The sequence below is a fragment of the Chaetura pelagica genome, unplaced genomic scaffold (genome assembly GCF_000747805.2).
Source record: "Chaetura pelagica isolate M959 unplaced genomic scaffold, ChaPel_1.0 scaffold101, whole genome shotgun sequence".
In the NCBI taxonomy this organism is placed as follows: domain Eukaryota; kingdom Metazoa; phylum Chordata; class Aves; order Apodiformes; family Apodidae; genus Chaetura; species Chaetura pelagica.
In genome coordinates this window covers 5,226,190-5,248,897 of record NW_009952564.1, presented here as the reverse complement: position 1 = coordinate 5,248,897, position 22,708 = coordinate 5,226,190, and the positions used below count along the sequence as shown (strand labels likewise).

Sequence of the window (22,708 nt, the reverse complement as noted above, 5' to 3'; positions counted from 1 at the left end):
AGCACCTGGTAGCTGCAGGGTGCAGAGAAGAAAGAGGATGGGAGTGAGACAGGGCAAGGTCCAGAAGGACAAGCTGAGTCATGCAGGAGAGAGAAAAACTGCATTTTTCAGTGCAATAGGCAGGTAAAATTGGTGAGGAAAGAGAAAGGGAGCAGGGCTGGAGTGAGCCAGGGTGAGTTAAAAAAAAAATCAAGAGGAAAAGACAAACACTTAATTGGCGAAAATGACACAACTTTAAGATTAAAATATATATATATATATTTAAGTTGTTTTTCTTTATTTGAATGCATTTAAAATTTGGCATTTGACACTTCATGCACTAGCAGTTGTCTTTTTTTATCTTCCATTTCAAACAGGTAGCATTCAGTTGAATCTATCAGAGTGGAAAGATGTGTGACCTTCTTGTTTCACAACACAGAGATTTTAGTTAAAGTTGCCTACAGCCAGGTTACCACTGCTTTCATAATACTTGAGAGAGAGAATGTCATCTTCATTATCTTAGTTTTCTGCTATTTTTAATATCAAAGTAGCTCCTGATCACTGTGCTGTAAATATTTTTTATTATTAAAAAAAAAGCAACTGCTATTTTCAAACTCTTTCAAAAGACTACTTCTTCACTTGTAAAGAAATCTAGATTACATCATCCCTTCCAAAACTGATGAGATTTTATGAGATTTTCAATGTAGGATTAATTAATCAGATTTTTTCTTCATGTTCACGTACAGAGACAGTTCTGCTTTAACTACAGAGTGCATTTTCTATGTGCCCATGTTCTTGTAGTTTAGCAACAGTCTGGCCTTGAACCAGCAACTCCTTTTATTACAGGACTGTCATTTTCAGTGCAAGTTCATAGTCCCACTGTTTCCGGTTTGCATCTTTTTCTGAATTCCCAGAATATTGTACAAACACCAGATAGATTTTTGATATCTCTATTGTAGATCTCAATAGATACTGTAATTTTATCTTCACCTTTTAGCATCAACTCAGTTTGCTACAGGTTACTCATTTGGAATTGCTTCACTGGGCTTCCCATATACAAACTAGTCTCTGTGCTCATTGTTTCAGTGTTCTTTGAAATAACTTTGCTATATTAGTTTCATCAGTTCAGCTCCAGATTGTTATGATTTTTTATATTTTTGGTTAAAATGTAGAAATGTTTCATTACTGTTGTCTTCAGGAACAGGTGATTTCTGTAGAATTTCTACTATCTCAACATGTTTTGTTTGTGAGTTTAAGTGCTGTCAAACTATGCAGCAGGTTGCAAATTTTAGCCTTTGTGTGCTCCATAAACTCACCCTCATTTTTTTGTCATGTGTAACACCAACTATTATATGCTATTCCAGTCCCCCACTATGAGTGAGAAATGCTGTAAGACTGAGGTTTAAATCAGAGCATTTTTACCCCACCCATTTTTGCTGTCTTTTACAGGTTTTTTAGTTATTGTTGGTTAAACTAAAGGGACACTGAAAACAGGTATTCAATTAAATCATAGAATTGCAGAATTCCAGGTTGGATGACACCCCGAGGATCATCTTGTCCAACATTTCTAGGCAAAAGCACCTTGCCTCCCCCCACCCCCAGTAGCTCCCACAGCATCTCCTGAGCTGTGACCAGTCCCAAGAAATCCTGGAGCTGCTGGAGAAAGCACAAAGTGATGAGGGTCAGGAGAGCTCCAGCCTGGGGGTCGACGGTGATGGATGGACAGAGTCCTCCCTGGACACTGGCCATGGACGGAAGAGAAGGGGAGAAGAAGCAGGAAGGGAGTTGTCTTCTGTGATCTCTGACCTTCCTCTGAGCTTACACAGATATATGGAATGGAATATCTTTGGCCAATTTTGCTGTCTGTCTAACTCAGCCTCCTACGGGGGGGTCACAGATCTCCCCGTAGTGATTGAGCCAGCAGAGTTAAGGTGCAACCTTGAAGACCCAGCAGTTACAAAAACATTCAATTGCTATCATTCCTAGCTGGAACACTCTGCTACTAGTTAAAAGAAAGCTTACTGAAGGGAAAAAAAAATAATAAAAATCAGTAAATGGAAAATTTGCTTCATCCTGGCTCAAACCAGGACACAGTCTCTTGTAAGTTTTGGGGATTTTTTTCCAGAATCTGACAAAAATCTATTTTCTAAGGCCCCATCTCTAAGTCTGTTCATCAGTGTCTCTAATTCACCTCAGTCACCATGGGTACACTTCCACAAGACTTGCTCTTTGGAAGCAAGTAGCAGTAGTGTGTTTTTGAGGAGAAGACAGGAAGGAGAGGAGAGGGTCAGTGTATGTGTGCAACTCCCCAGTTGCCTGTGCATAAGTGGGATCCTGTGAACAGAGCTTATGTAAGGTCATGTAAAGAGATCCAAGTGAGCTGTTAGTGTCCAAGTGGAAGTGATGCAAGTGGAAGGCTGCCTAGCACTGGTTGAACTACTGCTGGACAGTTCTTACCTGATCATACAATGTAAAGGTTGCAGTCCACCTAAGTCTCGTGCCTGGTGCACTTTCCCTGGTGTTTGACATAATGACCAATTGCTTTAACAGGAAGGCATGATGGCTGAAAAAGAAAATACAGGATTTTTTATCAGACTGTGCATACCTATTTATCTGCTTATTTCCTTTCACCTCCCTAGTTCTCACTTCCTTTTCCCTCAACCCCACTGCCCCAGCTGGCACTCACCTGCAGATGAAATGGCTACAAGAGATGTGTCCCTGCTCTCCCTCAGTCACTGTAATCACAGAGCAGTTCTAGGGCTCAGAGGTGGTCTCTGGGGGAAAGACAACACACCAACTACAGAGTTTGCTCTATATTATTTGCCTACTGAACCAGCTTTGGCTAAACAGATGGCAATATCTGCATCTTTCTGTTTAACATTCAAAAGGTCATGGGCATTTGCAGAGCATTCAAGCTTTTCTTACTCATATGCTGCATTTGATATTAAACTGATATTAAAGTTAATAGTGTTCTTGTGGAGAGAGCTGTAGCATAGCCTGTTGAGATTACGGTCCTTCTCAAAAACTTGACCTGATTCTATAAGATACTGATTACTCTCTGGCTTAAGTCAGGCTGGAGGGAGGGTGATGTTTTTCATGAGGCACTTAGCACTTCTTACAGGATTGATCTTTATAACTCCACCATGTGATTATGAAGGTTAAGTGAGTAGGAGTGTCTTGTTCCTGCATCTCTAGCATCCTAGTTTGAGATTGGCATTTATTGCTCAAAATTTGTCTATGCAGACTGGCAGACAAGTGTGGGCTATTTTCCAGGCCTGTCTTGAGTGCTGCCTTATGCTCATAAGTTCCTGAAGCTGGCCACCTTGAGCCCTGCATGCATTGTAATGCTGGAGCATTCCAGGGTGCTCCCTGTCAGTACAAGCTTTACAGAACTGTGAAATTGTGAAACCTTCAGACTTGTTAGACCTACAAATTCTGAATTAATGTGAAAGTGAAGAGAGTGGAATAAAAGCAGGTTTCAGGAAGAAAAGTATTTGCTTGCCTTTAGTTGCTGTAGCAGTGGCCAAACAGACTTAAAATGAGAACTCTCTGCTAATTATTGCTTCTCTATCTAGTGTTTCAGAGTTGTGGCACCCTGCCCTGCAGGCTGTCATCATTCTCGTAGGAAGCAGTCAAGTTGTCAGATAGCAAAGCAACTTTTACCATAAGAAGTAGAGGACAGGTTCCTGGGGGAACTTCATATATATGTGTTTTAAACTGAGAGCGACAGTATGCATTTTGTGGAGGACAGAGTGGCAGGAGGAGCCTGACAGAAGGCCAGGAGTGTCAGCTGAAGAATGTGCTGTCTTTTCTCTATGGCTTTCAGGTTCACCATCCTGAAAGATCTCAACTGCTTCATCTGTGTGATTGTACTCCCTCTTTTACCATGAACTTTCTTGCCGCATCTTTCTGAACTTTACCTTATCATTGTCTTCATCCTCACTTTCTTCAGGTGAACCAAAATCAGTCAAAGCTAAAGGATGGAAAACCAGGGTAATTATCAAGAATTCAGTCTCAGGTAAAACTGTTTCATCATCATATTGCTAAGTATCACACCTTCCAGGAACATATCCTTGGGGGACAGCAGGGTATGGCTGTATAGTCAATGCAAGGCAAAGCACTTCCCTCTGCTGTCTTCTTCCATGTCTATATTTTGATAATGCTTGGGGTCATAGATACCAGACCAACAAGGGGTGGCCTACTTGATTACAGCAAACTGCGCAGGTTGGAACAGCAGTCCCTCCACCAGAGAAGACCATGTGTGTCCAGCACCAGCACATCATCATCTGCCAAATAAGGACTAGGCCACTCAAGTACAGCAAATCTATGCATTTGCTAGCCTTCACAGCTAAGGACTTTTCCAAACTATCACACACACATGGCCATTGAGAGACTGTGATCTTTGGACACCTGTTGGAGGCACAAACACTTCTTCCAGCCCCCACAAACATCCCAGGTGTTTCAAGCTAGGTTTGTTGAAAAATTCAGATCTCTGTTTTATTTGGAGCTGAGGTGCGGTTACGCAAGGAGATCCCAACCTGTAGATTAGCTTCCAAGTGGAAAGAAAAATGGGAGGGGGGAAAAGGCCAGAAAAATGAAGTAGGGAAATGGGTATTAAAGCAATACAGTACCTGGGAGTCAAGTTAGAGTGCAGCAAAGCTCAGAAACCTACGCGGATCGCTAGCCTGTAAGCAGCTGTAAAGGTATGTTAGGAATCAAGAGGATCAGCCTTGCTAAAGAAGGATATCAGCTAAGCAAAACTAAATCTGGCATATTTGAGACTAGCAGAGATTTTTATTTGGAATAAATATGGAAAGGAACAATTTAAGATGTAAGATTTATATTCTGAGCCTATAACAACATTTTACAGAGCATGACAGATTTGATTTATTGTAATCTATTCAGTATAATGATAGCATTTCTGTTACCACACAGCCTTTGTTTCTTTTTCTAGCATTGTTAATAGTACTCTGGTTTCATAAGTTAAATTACATTTTATTTTCTTTATTCCCTAGAATAATTACCACTATCTTTAAGGTATACTTTTAGAAATCACAAGCATCAATCAAATAGTTTTCAAGTACACGGCTATGATGCTTTTTATGTGGTTAAACTGTCAATAAAGTCACAACAGCCTCTTAGGGCAGAAGAAAGGAACATTGTTATTGATGAAGTAAAATAAGTGGATCTCCTCATTTCATACACTTTGTCCTATACACTTTCTACAGCTTTTTCTTCTCCCCAGGGTTTTTACCAGAAATATAAGCTTTGATCCTGAAAAGTGCTTTTTAATTAAGTATAGATGTGTGAAGCAATCAATGGATGGCTGACTGGGAATATCACACTGTAGGCTCACAAATGGCAGTTATGATTGTATAAATAAGGGGTCATTATCCTTCCATGACATTACAGAAAATTTGGGCACTGCACAATATTAAACATATGATAATCTTTCAGCTCCAACTTACAGAAGTTAATGGATGTAAATGGTTGCATGCACAAATTCAGAAAAAAAATGGGTCATTCGAGTTTTTGCTTACATTTGGTTTCCTTCAGCACTTTAGCAGCTTGTCAGATTTGTAGCTCAAAATTTCTTCTATTTTGCTACTGTATTTTTGTCTGGTTGTTGCTTTCTAATAAAAGGGCCATTACCCAAGTGAGTGGTGAATTATACAAAACTTCTTCATAGAAATTATTTCCTTAATATTACACTTCTATAGAAGTGCTGTTTAGCTAGACAGCACTAGACATACTCCCCCCAGCTGATTTTTATATATATATGACTTGATTTTTTTTCCTCATCTAACTTCTTGTGGCTGGAAAATACCACTGTTTAATAGTAGAGTTTTATGGTTTACAATTGCTATTGCTTCTGTTGCTGAAGCTTGCACATAAAAAAAGCACATAATTTGGGGACTAGTTTACAGTTGATCTAAATCTAAAGAAACTCGTTCTGGAAAACTTGAGTAATTTAATAAGGTCTTCTATTCTCAGCATAAAATATTTTTCTCATATAGGCTTCTGTTTTCTCAAAAATAGGAATCTGCTCAGATTTACCTGTGCTAAAGTGTTAGGCCAGAGATTATTCTGAAGTTCCAATTATAGCAGCCTAATGCTCCTTGAGTTAAGTTGGTATCTTCCGTGCTTGGAGGTATTCTATCATAGAGTAAGATGGTAAGACACTCTTAAAAAGTACATAGACTTTCTCCTCTGTGTTTCAAGTATGCCCAGTTTATAACCTCTAGGAGGTAAAGTGTGGCTTACTAACCTCATAAGATGCCAATGGCACTTGGGGGTGGGGGGCAGTGATTACAATTGTGAATTGCATCTAATCTTGTTAGCCCTGCTGCTTCCAGGTGAAGTCTGTTACAGATACCCTTCTCATACTTAGGATTTCCATTTTAAACAACTTGTCAGTAGACACATGTTTATACATGGCAGAGCATAGACTTCCACAGGTTTTCATGCCTCTGCCTCAACATATTACAACAGTTCTAGGTATACAAGCCATTATATATACAGCTTTCCAATGAAAACTTTCAAAAATAATATTTTTATTAAAATACAGGTGCAACAGAGTTCACTTTTTGAAATATTTTCTTTATTAGGTCATTTTAGGAAAAAAATAGCTCAGTGTTCTTCACCCTTAAGCTGCTTGTAATACAAAAATGAAAAAGCTGCAACCACATACAAGTAAGCTGGTTTCCTCCTGCTTTATTTTATTCTCTCTGCATCTCAGTCCATGCATAACTGTCATGCAGCCCTAGTTCATGCAGCCTACTGATGATTTTTAGAGAGAAAACAGTTATGTTTATCTAAAATACTTCAGTAGTCACCAAGTATACTGATGTATATTTGTTTATGAGAACATGTAGCATAACTCAGAGAGATTATATCCTACAAAATGAGGTTACATCAATGTTAAAGGAGAGAACAGATAAAAGAAAATAATGTCGGGTGTATCCACAATATATTGGAAGTGTTAGTTGCTCTTAAACAGAATGAAGGAAACATTCTATAGTCAGCACTGCTACTATTTAACGCTTATTCTAAAATATCTTCTTTCTTTAAATCAGAAAACCAGATTGTTGTCATCCACTTCCACTGGCTTGCAGATAGATTTTGCCACCACTAAACATAAAAACTGAACACTGTAAGAACTGATTGATTGGGTTGTTACGACCTGCAAAGGACAATATTTGCATAGCCATTCAACTTGTGAAGCAATGTACTGAAAATGGGATCCTGCTATTGTAGTTCTCTTACTGTTTAATTTGGCATTAATTGAAATTAGCTACAGGAATAAGCATTTGTTGCTTTGTAAGGAAATTGGATTTTGAAAAGTAGGATATACTGTGAAGAGTAAAGAAGATTAATAGGTATCTGGCACAGGAGGAAAATTATGCAAGTTTGAGAATTTTCTGCTAACATTTATAAAGCATTGGATAGTCCTCAACAGAGAACAGTATTTTCTGCTACATTTCTTATGCAGAGATAAAGTTGGTAGATGCAGAAAAATGGACACTCCACATCCAAGAGGTCAAGAAATCTTTAGATAAGGAACCAGTAACTGATGTCAATCTTTAATAATCTTTCTAGTTTGTACTTTTGCATTTAAAATTTAAAGCAGTTCTGTGATAAACTAGAGTTCATCTGGCATCATTATGGATATTAGAACTATAAAAAAGATTTTTAAAAGGAATCCATTTTAAAATCTATAGAAGAAAGTTAAAACAGAATGTTTGATGTAGAATAGATAATAAGAAATGTAAAAATGTGTTACTTCAATAAAACTTTGCTAATTGTCAAAATTACAGCATAGCAATGTAAAGTCAATTTCTTTTTCTCTCTCTCTTCTTTTTTTTTTTTTCCTCCCCTGAAGAATGAGTTTTCCCTCACTCTTTCTACTTTGCACAGGGCTGACAAATGTTGGGAGGCACACCAACATTTCTTTTTTTCCTCACCCCAACTCCTTTCCCACTGTCCTGCTGCGTCTTTACAGTTTCAATTTTCAGGTAGACTTTTCACTATCTCATCCTGTGCTCTGGCTATAAATAGATGTTGTCTTCTCTGGTTTTAGGGACATGAATAGGAGTATATCTTCTCAGGTATTGTAGTAGAAGGAAATGCGTATCATTTGCCCACTAAATTCTCTATGAAAGCAGTGATTGCATCTAATATGCCAAGAAAAGTATACAAATGTTGACAGAAAGATGTAATATTTTTGACATGTTTTGATGATTAATGTAATTCATTCATCCTTTCTTAAGAATTATGAAAGACAGAGGAATATTATTTTCATTGATATGAGGCACTTAGTTGCTAGAGATTCTACTGAAGAATCATTTTGTTAAGGATTGACACGTCCCAGCTATGCAACAGTTACCTAGCACTATGTGGTATCTGCCTTCCATGTTCTTATTGAAGGCATGAAGAGGTCTTAAAAGATAAAATAAAATTACTGGTATGAGAAATACTGCAAACACTACCTGGAACCTAAATATTAAGTGTCTCCACCTCTTGTTGGACAGGTAGGCTCAGGGCATCTTTGCTAACTGTCCTTTGCTGGAAAATTTTATGTTCATTTGGGCTTCCTTTCTGAGATTTCCTTGCTCTGGTGTGTTCTCAGGACCAGAAACAGCTGCTGTGATGTAAATGATCAAGATGCCTAAGGAACTGCCTAGACTGTTACATCTTTTACCAAACTTAACACAAGATAACTAAGTCAAATAGTTAATAGTGTGAGAGAGGATTAGAATTATAGAAACATTTTCCCTAACTTTCCTGAACAACATTCCTCTTCTGTATCCTAAGTCTTCACATAGTTGTGCAAACATAAGTCCAGCTACACATATAACTTTAGGGATGTCTCCGGCTGAAATGGTTCTCTGAACAAGTACTTTTAGTTGACTCTAACCAGCCATCTTAACCAAGGCAGTAAGGCTGCAGCAGCATCATTTGCCTTACACACTACACTGTGAGGCAAAGAGCGATTGTGGTTTGCAAGGCATGCTACATCTTATGTCATTCCTTTTCTGTGGCTCTTGTGCTGGCCCCACACATGTGGATAGCACTACCACTATGCCCAGAGAAGTCTAACTTTTGCTTTTCCTGGTTTTCACCCTCACAAATGCCTCTAATCTGCCTCCACAAGAAGATATACTCAGAAAACTTTCTTTTTATGACAGTCATACCCATCACATTCTAGAACTACCAATAAAAGCCTGTGTGTCAAAAAAAAACCCAATAAACTTCTAAACTAAGGGCTAGAAGAAAATAAGAATCAAGATAACTCTCAGCCAGATAGAATTCTTCTGTTGGAAGTAATGAAAATCTACAGTTCTTTCTTCCTAAAATACTCTGGCTTTTTTGGAGTTGATGTGTATATGTACAAATCCTTTTCCCATTTGTTTCAGACACAATCCAACAACTAGCCCAATTATTGTAAAGGAGGAGGTTAAAGTATACTTTGCTGTGTTAAAGGCAGTGTAGTTATATCATTCTTGTCAACATGCTTAAGTGCCTTTGAAAGGTACTGTACCCATAGAACAGAAACCATGTTCAATGAATATTTTACCTGGTTCCATGAAACACTATTTATTTATAGACTGTCTTAAATATTTTTTTTGTTCTGCTTTTTAACTATCTCCAGAATTTTTTTACATCCAATTTTATATATTGATTCCAAAAAAGGAATCTATTACTTCACAAGCACTTCCCACAATTATTACTGCAATTTCACAATCTTAATTTTGTTTTCTAGTGGTTTGGCACAGGACTTACTACTGTGACAGTACTAGCTTATGCTATAATTATGTGTCATTACCAGCTAAAAGCCTAGGTTAACATTTTCACTAAAATAATTTGCTTAATGTCAGTACAGTTGAATCCTTGACTGTAGGATTTGATGGTACATTTTATGATCTCAAAAAGGTAGCTCCCCTGTAATAGCACAGCACCATCAAGTGTAGAAGGCTAATTCTTCAGATGGGATATTAAAGTGAGGTCTGTGTCAACATTGCAAGAATTCAGTAGGGGTTTTTATTTCACTTTTCTAACAACATATGTAGGGCTTCTTTGAAAATTTCATTTAAGTGTAAACAAATTAACATGTACTCTGCAGCTTCCACTGAGCTTGAAAAGCACTTGGAGCATATTGCTGCCATTACCAGCTAACACTGTAATTTTGTCATGTTAGATGAATAGGCAATGAAGATTAACTTTGTACAATTAATCATAATTACTTTTAAATATTACTTGTTAAACTATAATGTAGATAAATGGGAAAGTAATTTTCATGAGAAACAGTTCAGCAATCTGCTTCTTTTATTTAAATAAATTTTAAGGGTTTTTTTAAGTGCAACTGTCTTTTTTTCTATTTTTTTCCTTATTAATTATGCATAGAGCAGTTAGAGGTGACTCCAGGTCTCTATTTTCTTATTTTTCCCTTTTAAGTGTTGCTTTGAATCATCTGAAACTATGCAATCATTATTCACATTTATTTATTTTTTTTGTGAGAATTGTGTTGGTGACAATGATGTTGGTGAACCACACTTGGGAAGTAATAACTGCAGAAAAAAACGCATCAGAAATTGGATGATCTGTTTTAACTAACTTGGCCACTAACTCATGTAATGACAATATAACAGTTAAACTGTAATTTTACATTTTTTACAGAAATAAAAAAGGCCTACTACATGAAGAAGGTAGAGAGTCCTCGGGTCCTTTATCTGATCGTACCAAGTGGTTTAAGGAATGATAGTATACGTGCTTAACTTTTGGGAGCTTTCTTGTGTACCATCCCTTGAGATTTTAATTCCTAAAAACACTACCTAGGAGCACCCAAGATAATCTGCCAAATAGAGCACCTTTGCCACTATAAGACACTTATGTCTTCAAAGTGCTTTTCCTGGAGATTTGTTCTGCTACATTCTTGGATTTATCAATCAAGAAATATTTCTTTGACTTGTCAGCAAGAGATTTGCCAAGAAAAAAAAAATGCATTATTCATTCATGGCTGTGGTTTTTGTTGGTTTTGTTTTGTTTTTTTCTCTCTTGCTGCTACAGCCTACTGCTGTAAATTGGGAAAGATGCTCCTAAAAGCACAGTCAGAGGTTCAAAACTAGGGGTGCAGAAAGCTGAATCTAATTATTAAGGAGATGATGGCAGAGGGCTAGGTCATTCAGCACATGCTTTTCTTCAGTACAGCCCTCCTGGGCACTGCTGTGCTACAGCCTGAGCAGAGGAATCTGCCCAATGCTCTGGTCTCTGTTTTCCTGCTCCTCTGGTAATCATGAATGAAAATTGTGAGTGATGGCAGGGAGCTGGGGCGGAGGGGGGTGGCGTAGTTGTTTATTCTTGGATGTGGTGTTGGTAGATATGGTTTAGGGGAGAACTTTGTAGAGTAGGGATGATGGTTGGACTCAGTGATCCCAAGGGATCACCAACGTTTTCCAACCTGAATAGTTCTATGATTCTGTGATTCTATGAAAATTGTCTTCTTAATATTTTGGATTTCACCAGGTTTTACCATGGTACCCTACAACCCTGAGAGCCAGAACACGAAGCTGGCTCTGCATTTCCAACTCCTCTAACACAAAGGTCCTGCTGTTGTCTAATTCCCCAGATCTCACAGGTCCTCTTTGTCTGGTCAGAGCAGAACTTTGTGTAACAGTCTGGTAAATATACCCTCATCTCTTCATGTGGGTAAGCTTCTAGTTAATCTGGTCACAAAAAAACAAAACTGTATATACATTTATTAAGCCTACTATGCTAAGCAGAAAGTCCAGAAGACTTTGGGGCATGTAAAAGAAGTTTTGCACCCATTTTTTTGGTGTCTCTCTGGCCCCAGAGTTTCCTGCCCCTCTGTCTTGCATCACACCCAGAGCTCACCCCAGCTTGCTCTGTAGGTACAGACAACAAAGAGAGCAGGACTTCACCCCCCTTCCAGGTGCCCAGAGTATCCCACAGCTGCAGCTGAGGAAGGCAGCTCTACTTAATATGTTATTTGGTGTCTGTACATATTTTTTTGTTTTTTATTTTTTTATTTTTATTTTTACGACAGCCATTTGCTTGTGAATTACTGACTTTCTAACAAGCAACAGATACTTTACTGGGTGTGCTGCACAGAGTGAAATTTTACAGAACCCAGAGACATGTAAGGACCTTATCTAGATACTTGTGTCATGAATGGTTATAGAGCAGTAGGTGGGTAAATCAGCACAGTGTTATTCTTTTAATAACATCATAACACATTATTTGTTGTACGCACAGAACCACTGGATGCTCTCCATAGGTTACTGTTACCTTTTTTTATTATTATTATTTAATGTACTACTCCGAGGCTCTTGGATGCTACTGTAAAAACCATAGTATTTCTCTTCATTTGAGAAGGCTCTATATATGTGTAACAAGATTACCTCAGAATCACGTAAATATTTTATTTTCTACTTAGAATGTAAGATCTTTGGTGTAGAAAGGAAAAATAGTACATTTCTAATCAAGTATTTGTGCAGTGCTTCTCTTTCCATATCTTGTAGACAAACGTCTTCCTTCTCAGCATTTATTTTACTGGTGCACTGAAGTTAATATCACAGAATCATAGAATCATCCTTGTTAGAAAGGACCTCTGAGATCACAACAAAAAAACCCAAAACAAAACCAAACAAACAAACAACCACACACACCCCACCAAAAAAACACCCACAAAAACCCCCTATAACCTCAGCCACTAGAGCATGCCCTGAAGTGCCACACCTACATGCTTCTTGAATACCTCCAAGGATGGTGACTCAACCACCTCTCTGGGCAGGCTGTTCCAGTGCCTGACCACTATTTCATTATTGAAATTCTTCCTAATATCCAATCTAAACCTCCCCCGGCACAGCTTCAGGCCATTTCCTCTAGTCCTGTCATTATTCACTTGAGATAAGGAGCCAACTCTCACCTCCCTACAACCTCCTTTCATGTAGTTGCAGAGAGCAATGAGGTCTCCCCTCAATCTCCTCCAAACTAAACAACCCCAGTTCCCTCAGCTCCTCGTATGACTTATTCTCTAGACCTTTCACCAGCTTGGTATCTCTCCCTTGGACATGCTCCAGCACCTCAATGTACGTCAGTGATGGTCTTTGCATGTCTTGAGAACATGGCTGGGGCTTTCCTGGAAACATTTTGGAGGTGAGACATGTTTTACTTTGACCTTTAGTCCCCTCCTGCTTGGGACAGGCAAAATGATCAGAATTACATACCCAAACACCTTAAGCTGATTATTATGTTGTCCAAACTTCTAGTATTTTGTCAGAGCAACAACAGTAAGACCAAGATGAAGGAAGAAAGTAAACAAAATACTATTTTCCAAATTCCAAAGTGAAATGTAAGGGAGAAGGAAGAAAATTACTCTGATCACGGACATCCAACAAGCCTAAAATTAATCTGTAGTTCAAATAAGTAGTAGGAAATGCAATAAAAATGCAATACGAAGTGCATCTAACTATGTTCTTAATAGATCTATCAAATCAGATGATGGAAACCTAATCAGCAAAATAAACCTTGCCCTCCAGTAAAATACTTGATGAGATGCATCTGGAAATTAGAGTTGCAAAATTGAAATTCAAGCTGGTGTGCCAAAACGAAGCATAAAGTTTCTGGTATGTTATGTGTCATCTTTGGTAAAGTATTTGCTTTTAATACTGAGCCTAATCTTGTTTGAAAATGACATACAGTTACTGCCAAATTTCATTTAATCCCAAACAGTGGTTAAATGTCTCTTTGCCATTGCTGGGTTTGCTGTGATTGCAATTACAGTAAATCCAGCGACCCCATCAGAACCTGCACAGAGCAGCTGTGCAGTACAGGTCAGTCTGCAAAAGTTATGTACGCACCATTTCTGTATGTACATCTAATCCAGCGTGTGAATCTAATCGTGTGTGAAACATTGGCTTTACCTCTTAGGTACCACTCTGCCAAACTGCCTTGCCCAGAAATCAAAACAAGCACTACCAGAACACCAGCACCTTTGCAGGACTTCTTTTCCTTTAGGCCAGTACACTCTCAAGGACAGATTAATGCCAGCTGATTGCAAACCCTCAATGGACAAGACTTGTGTCGATACAGGACAATAAAAACAAGTAACATGCTAAACCTACTAGACACTCATCCAGCCTTTTCAGTCACAGGCCATTTGAAACTGATGACAGTCTTTCCAAGGTTTTCCAAGCAATTGGATTCTGAGCAACGTAAAAATTACAAGATTAAATTTACCAGCTGTTAATTCTTTTTATATGCACATGAAAAACAGGTGTAGCAAGCACTCTAAATTCAACAACTGTTTCTTCCAACCTCACCAGTTTTACAGAAAGAGGAACTGTCACAGTGGGTTAGACCACCTGATTATGGGGTCCTGTCCTTGACAGGTTTCCATCAGTAGCTTCAGAGAAGGAAGCAGAAAATACAGAATTAAATCAATCTGAAATGCTCCTTCCCTATGCATATCCTCACAATCCTCACTATTTAGAAACTAGTTTATGACTTGAAGACTTTATAATGTGTTAGTCAGAGACCTGATGCTTATATGGATAAACCACAGTACCTGGGGTTCATGCCAGGTTATTGGTTACCATGTACAACACTTACTACCATGTTCTATCAGACGAATAACACCTGGAGCAGCACTGCTGCAATGGAAGTCATCCATAGTTCTGCAGTACCCATAAGCATATAAGCAACACCACTGCAGACATCTCATTAGCACCAAATCAGATCTCCCAGACTTCCCTTTTTCACATGTGGAAGTCTACCATAAAACTGCTTCTCATCTTCTCAAAAAATGTCAGTAACAATCGCTCAGAACAGATTTGCCCCCCATCCCTACTGCCCCCAGCTTTCAGGGGAGAACAAAACTGACTGTGCTAACATCCCTTCCTACAGTGTGCTTCCACCTGAGTGCATCCTTTTTTAAAAATGACAGGTGATTTATGTGTTAATGAGCTTTATAAATCTGTGTGCATTATAGGGAATTTGATGACCCATTTCTGTGAAATTGCCAGAATAAACAGAAAACAAATGTTGTTTAAAAGGTCGTTGTTTCTTTCCTCTTTCTCTCTCTCTCTTAGGATGGATTTATAGACTTCTTAGAGTTCATAGCTGCAATAAACCTGGTTATACGAGGGAAAATTGACCAAAAATTGAAATGGTATTTTAAGCTCTACGATGCTGATGGAAACGGATGTATTGACAAACAAGAATTGTTAAGCATATTCTCGGTAAGCAAGTTATGACCAATAGAAATAGCATTTTACATAGTGCATTGCCCCTGAAACAGTGGTTTATCGTGTGTTGCAAATGGATTGTCTGTACTTTACGTAATGTTTTACAGTTGTAAACCCAGAATTGTTCTGGCTAGCAACACTCCTGCCATTATTTTCTTGGTAGTGGATGTAAAGTAGTATTTTACTTTAAATCATTTTTCTACAAATATAATGAAAACTGTAGAAACAGTAGAGACATTATTGTGATAAAATATACTATAAAGCAGGTTAGAACTGAAGGAGCATAATGAATAAATGAGCTGGGCTAAAAGTGTCTGTGCCAGTCTATTACAGAAAACTGGATTCTCAAACTGAACAATATAGATGTCATCAAAATATTGCAATATTTTAATTTTTTAAAATGCTTCTAGATTTGTTTAATATGAGTGCCATCATCTCTACTTTAAAATTAAATAGAGCAAATTTAATGTTACCATTAAATCATGCAGTGACATTTGGATACAAATATTGTAGAAAATTTTCCAGAAAATGGGTCCGTTTCAAACCCATAAAACAAAAGCAGTGCAATTCTTCCTTTAAAATGACTTCTGCATTTTTCATCTTGCTCTAGTGAAATAATATTTTGCACTTCAGTAGCTGCTTTCATCCAAAAGGTATTATAGAGCTCCTTGCAAAAATGAATGACTTATACTGCTCCCTAAATGTACAGGACTTGTTACACATCAAGGTTTTGCTGCAGGGAACATAAAATCTAAATAGGGTTTTAATGTCATAATAAACAAGAAACATATTTTTTCTTGATTTTGTATTACTGCTGGTGCCTGGCTAGACACTCTTAGAGACTTTGAAGAGCTGCTGCCCAAATTAAAAGGAACTGGAGCCAGATGGAGCCACAGGGTCAGACAAATAAAGTTGATGTATCACCTTTTAAAGGTGGGAGAGGCTGCATCCCACAGATATCTCCTTGTTTAAGACTGAAGACATCTTTCTTTTGCAGATATTCTCCATAATTTTTCACCCAGAGGCAATGAGGTGACTGTGTTTTGACTTGAACTTTATTTTTTTAAAAAAAACAAACAACTTAAAATCCTTTTAATGTGAAGATTTCTTTTTCAGCTTACCTGGTTTTAAAACCAGTTTTAATGTCTGTTTGCTTTCTTCTTATTCAGAGTATAATAACTTTAACTTAAACCTGCCTAAGTTATTTGACCTAGGCTAGATCAAAATCAATGGGCTCTAAACAAAAATAAAAATACAGGCTCACTGCCATTAGGGACCCTGCTTATACTAAGCATCAGTAAACAAAACAAAACAAAACAAAAGTCATATCTGAGACATTTAAATCACAGAAGTTCTAATAAAACTTCATCTGTCCCTAAAGCTACACAAACTTTGGACAGGCAGGCCATTATCAACTATCAAGTATCAATTATCAACTATCAAAATTCCTTCCAGACAGCCATGTTCCCTCTCAATGCCTAACACTCCATATATTTTATTTTATTATTTAAGGTGATTCTGTGGTAGTCAGTGATTTAAGTAATTCAGGAACCACTACTTTACTCTTAGCACTACAACAAATTTAACTGTGGTAGTGGTACAACCTTCTGAAGACTGCATCAGGGTCAGACATATAAGACACCAAAAGCATCTAAGTTTGAATTAGTAATACAAACAAGTTTATGCACCTACTTTTGTAAAATTCTTGCTGCCTTTTTGAACTCCTTTGTACAAAGTAAAATTAAGTGGTCAAGAATTCCACATCGGTGCTGAATAGGGTTAACTTACATTTTATTTAAATACAATGAGTTCTAAGATAATATCAGGAATACTCTAAGAAACAGCTGGCACATACAATGAATTACATCACACAACACAGTTCATCTCAAGATAATTCAGGTACAGAAAAACAAACTCTATACTATGTCCATTATAGAACATACAAGCATATGTGTTTACAAATATATATACACGTATCTTCCTAGTCACTAATTGGGAGATTGAGTTTGAATCCAACTCTGTAAGCATATGTTTGTTACTTCTAGACCACTGGCTATTAATATACAGGCTCCTAATTTATTAATCTGAATGATCGCCATAACACAAAAATTACTGCCTCAGTGAATGGGATAAAATTTTGCAAAAATATTCATTTATACCTTTATGCCAGATATTTGGGTCCCTTTATCACAGAGAAAGTAGAAGAGAGATTTCTGTTTTGCTTAATTTCTTTGGAGGACAAGTAAATTCTGCCAAATGCTGGTCTGACTTAATTCGAGATTACTAAATGAAACACATCTTAATAGGAAAATGACTCAGGATTTCTCCTCATGTGCTTTCAGCTGTGAAAAACAATACTAAATTTAAATTACACAGGCCATAGGGCACTCTCAAAAGAGAAGAGAACTCTCCAGGGCCATATAAAAATGCTGATGTGGAATCTGAAGTGTATTGCAGAGCAGAGATGCCACAAGGTTTCAGAAGACCTTCCGAGATATGTAAATTAGTCTGTAATCTTCAGGCCATGTTAGGTTAATTACATTTCCGATCCTCATTACTAAAGATTTACTTGAAGTAGGTATTTATTTAGAAATTTTTGAAAGGGCTTGTGAACTACAGAGCTGCACTGCAACTGCTGCAGTTGCCAGTGTATTGTTTTCACAACTTAATGGAAAAAAAGTCTGAAAGAGCTTTCTGCATTTCTGCCTTCAGGCTATCCAGGCTATAAATGGCTACACCAGTATGTCTGCTGAAGAGTTCGCAAACATCATATTTCAGAAGATAGATGTGAACAATGACGGTAAGAATCTAGGTTTTCTTGGCATTGGCCAGGAGTTTCCTCCATAAGACACTGTGGGATCAAGATGAGAGCTGACCACGCTACTGAAGACCTGAGTGTTTTAGATTAATTAAAAGCCTGAATCTGCTCTTTTCCCCACATCACTTCAGCTTTACGGTGAAGTGTAAATCAACTGACTCTATTAAGCTGACATAGGAATTACATGCAGTAGGGGCTAAAACATGGAGGTCTTGCTCTGTTTATCCAAAATGCAAGTGCTCTGGTTGCACCGCAAAATAAAAGCTTGATGGGGGGGGTGTTAATATATTTGTGTTGGCTTAGTTTATCTAAAACGCTTAAGAGAAACAATTAAGATGCATAGTTGCAAACGATCTAACGTTCTAAAGATCGAACAGCATATTGGGTGTCCCTTAGAAGGCTGGTATTTAACACATGCTAAGAAACCTGCTGCTGTTTTCTCTCAAGCTAGCTAGATTAAGCCAACTGGACTTGAATTTGGAAAACAAAACTTTAATTCACTGCTTAAGAGTTGCTCCTAACAGGGAACTTGTCACATGTGAATGTTTTCTCTCATACTTCTTCCTTCTACTCACAATTACATTGTACATCAATTACTACAATCACTTACAAATTAGGAATATTTGCAGAGCAAAATCAGATCCCAGCCAGGAATCTTAAGCATTTTTTGGTTGCTTTTTCTGGTCTTATTTGTGCAATCAAGTATAATTATTTAATTTTTTTTTTAAAGCTATTTGTGATATGTAATCAGAGTATAAGCAACAATCTTGTCATACATATGAATAACTCATAGAGGATTGTTTGCCTGCCTGCTTGGCCCATCTTTTGGGTGGAGGCAAATTACCAAAGGACTGCAAATAACATATAGTAATATTCTAAAATCTAACCCAAACTCTATTATTATTTGTTCTTTAGCCCCTGATTTGACCATATTGACCATAAACCATATTACTGCAAGTAATAATTGTATCTCAACTAGACCATCAGCTGAAAAAAAAAGCTTATGTTTCTTATACTTTAGCAATGACATGCCAGAACATCAATTATTCCGAATTATCTTCATAAAACTCCCATTTCAAACTGCTTTCCATAGTTATTTTTTAAATAGCTTCAAAGCAGCAGGACTAGCTCCACCTGAGGAATGGGACAAATTTTACCAAGTGTAGCTTAAACTATCCTATTTCCTTGTACCTTCTAATTAGACAGATAGACAAGTTGCAATGCTCTTCCTCACATTAAAAGACAAGAAATAATACCATGGTCGTAAGGCGAAATTCTTAAAACAAATCTGATGGCTTTGCAATTTATTTACATTAGCTCAAATCTGATCTAATGAAAATCTGAGACTTGTCACAGTAAAAATGGGTCTGGCCATGCCAGTGTAACCACATCTCACTGCTAACTAGGGTGGGGTTTGTATGCTTGCACCCTGATATTGGTACTTTGAAAAGCACTGGCGTGGATCAAGAGGAGGGAATTCACAACCATTTGACCTGCATAAGCAAGAGAATGATGCAACATGTCCATCTGACGTCCAGGAATGTTTTTAGGAATGCCATCCAATCAAAGACTTCAGTCAAAGGCAATAAAGAGGGAAGGAGATGGGAAGTAAGAGGAGTGCCAGGGATAGGAGGAGAGATTGGAGGAAGTGAGGGGATGAATGGCAAAGCAGGAGGAGACAGACCAGCGTACAGAGTCAGATTGTTCTGTCTCTGCTCCATAGATTATTTTATAAAGGCAAAGGGGGTGAAAGAGGAGGCAGAAACATTCTCAGGACACTGCACACCAGCCCCTGGAGAGGGTCTTATGCTTCTCACTGAAGCCTAAAAGACAGGACTTCTGTCAAATGACATCTTTCCAATTGAATACTGTTTATATGACCCTGTTCACCAGTGCAGTGAGAACCCATAAGACTAAAGAGGAAGCAGCCTTTACTGCCCATTGGTACAAAGTGGAGTTTGCATTTTTCAAATGCTGATCATTTTCCTTTTTCATATCAGATGAAGTTTTTAAGGTTGCCATGAACAAAAAAAAAACAACAAAACAAAACAACCAAAAAACCATAAAGAAGCCTCCAGGGAGTACTTGAATCCAAAAACAGCCAAAAGTCATTTAGCTAAGCATTCATCAAAACTGCACGCAACTTGAATTGCTGTTCCCCTGTACCCTCGGGCTCTAAGTCATCTAACTATCTTCCTCGTTGCCTGGCCTCTTGTCATTTCTTATTTCAGTGAGAAATCATTCATTGTTGTGATTTTAACAAGAAACTTTAAGCCATTCTCAGAGGAAAGAATCAAGCTCTTCCTATTAAACCAAGCTCCGTTTTTCCTTTCAGAGAAAAATGGTATAACTGGAATAACTTCCAATCAGAGAATTGCATACACTCCTGTGTAACATATGAGAATACACACAGCTAGGACTGGCCTTTGCCTTTGCTGACAGGGAAGAAAGCAGGAAAAGAGGAAGAATGATAAATTATATTCTTGCTCCTCAATAAATAGATTTTAAAGTTGTCTCATAACTTTCAAGGTATTACCTGACTTTCATGTAAGCCCAAAAATATCATTCTCTAGATTACTATTTCAGCTGCTTGGAAGAATTTATGAAAGAATTTATGGAAGAATCAAACCACTTAAACTATTTTTTTACTACATCTTATCATGGCTCTAAAAGATCCTAGTTGTCAACACAGGGAGTATGCCTGGAAATCCTCAGCAAATCACACCCTAATCTCTGTTAAAATCAGCTATAAAATAATTTCAACTCAGCTCAGTGTGAATTAGTCCTGACATCTAAATTCAGCTGTGATACATTTCATGAGCACCCTTTTTTACACATTTCTGTCACCATAGAGCACTCAGAGTTGCCTTAGACTTCTGTGAAAGGTGTATCTCATCTCTTTTAACAGAAAAAAAAAGCAAGTCTGAGTTCTAGGATCTGATACAAAGAGGGAAAACATTAGAAAATATTTTGCATACACTTGCCCATCAGCAGAGCATGAGGAACCTTCCTGAGGGATTCAGTCTGGCATGAATGGCATTTGTTGGGCTGAGAGTGATTACCAAGTTCCTCAATTCCTAAGAAGTATCTGTTTTCTTTTCAGGGGAACTGACTTTAGAAGAATTTATGAATGGTGTGGAAAGTGATGACTACCTAATGGATTTGATTACAAAAAGTTTTGACCTTTCCAACGTACTCAAAGTCATACAGAATGGCAGGAGACACAGCGTTTGAAAGATACAGTGATGGATGTGGCATCTGTCATCATTTCAAGGAAGATAATATTGAATACATTGAGAGCTTGATGTCATCAACGCTTGCTCAGGCAACACTGAGCAACCTGCTTCAAGAGTACCAATTGTATCTCTTGACTCCATATTTCTCCTTTTCTGTATTCTTTCCCTTGCTAATGACTGTGACAGCCACAGAACACAAACCTTTACCCACATATAACAGAAAAGCTATTTGATGCAGTACAAATAATTTATTTCGTCTCTATGAACACTGTTCAGAGAAATCAATAAAACAATGAAAATATTGCAAAATGCAACCTTTCTAGAAGACACAAAGTTAATACATTTCTTCTTGTAAGTACAGACTTTTTAACCTACTATCTTAAGTGTGGACATAAACTTCTACATAGGACTCCATCCAGATCAACTAAAAATGAAGGCTGGTTTGCATTAGCCATTTCCTCTAATGGCTACTCAAAATTGGAGTAGGTTCTCTGGGAAAGACCTCAGTCAACTTAATATTACTGAGACATGCATCCTCCTTAAGAGGCTACTCTTGGTTTTATCACATCTGTAAATCAAAATAATGTGATGTTTTGATGGTTTTGGCAGGGTTCAGCTACTGTTCTTTCAAATTCACTTTTTATAGAAGCACTGGACTGAAATTTTGTTATCTTTGTGGAGTAAAATTAGAAGTTCAAAGAATAGCTAAAACCAAATAATTTCATAAGCACTCTGTTTTCTCAGATTAATGTTCTCTGACTTGTTTGTCCTCCAGAAAACTTGTTCACTGGGCTTTTTGCCACAGTTGCATGAGACAGAAAGAGGTACTGTTACTTTTCCTTGCTGATGGGACTGCTGGCTTCTTCCAAACAGACTGTTCAACACCTGAATTCTTCTTGTCTTTCCCTGACAGGGAGTACAAATTTAGGTGTCTTTGCTCTGCCCAGATACCTGGTCAAAAGCTTTCAATAATTTAATCTCCTTGAGGATTCTACTGTCTCTCAAAATGGATTCCAATTGTTGCTGAATGTTGTATCTGTTAGGAGTGCAGGGAAGGCATTCGCTGATGGCATGATCATATATGCCTCATTTTCTTAGGAAACTAGGCTAAGAACAACTCAACCTTGCTTTATAAATAACAAGATTAATTCTATGAGCTGAAATGGAACTGCATGAACTGTCTGGAAAGGGAAAATTATAGTTCTCTCTGGTTCTTTTGGGATGGATTCTCTCTCAAGTCTGCAAAAAGTTTTAGCAAATTACTACATTATACCGTAAGTTCTCCTTGGCTGGCAGTGCCCTGCAGGCATCACACTAATATATGTTACTGTTAGAAGCATCAACAATTATTAAGACTTCAATATGAAAATATGTTTGTTCCAAATTCATTTCAAATCCATGTCCATTTG

General features: G+C 37.7%; 1 protein-coding gene across 1 annotated transcript in view; it reads left to right on the top strand.

The window, feature by feature from the left end:
• GUCA1C (guanylate cyclase activator 1C) overlaps window positions 1-21,297 on the top strand; it is a 29,942-nt gene extending 8,645 nt beyond the window's left edge. The window contains exons 2-4 of the mRNA XM_009993364.1: window positions 15,090-15,239; window positions 17,958-18,045; window positions 21,167-21,297. Of these exons, the coding sequence (XP_009991666.1) occupies window positions 15,090-15,239; window positions 17,958-18,045; window positions 21,167-21,297 (369 nt within the window). The remainder of the gene's footprint in view (window positions 1-15,089; window positions 15,240-17,957; window positions 18,046-21,166) is intronic.
• Window positions 21,298-22,708: the final 1,411 nt, after the last annotated feature.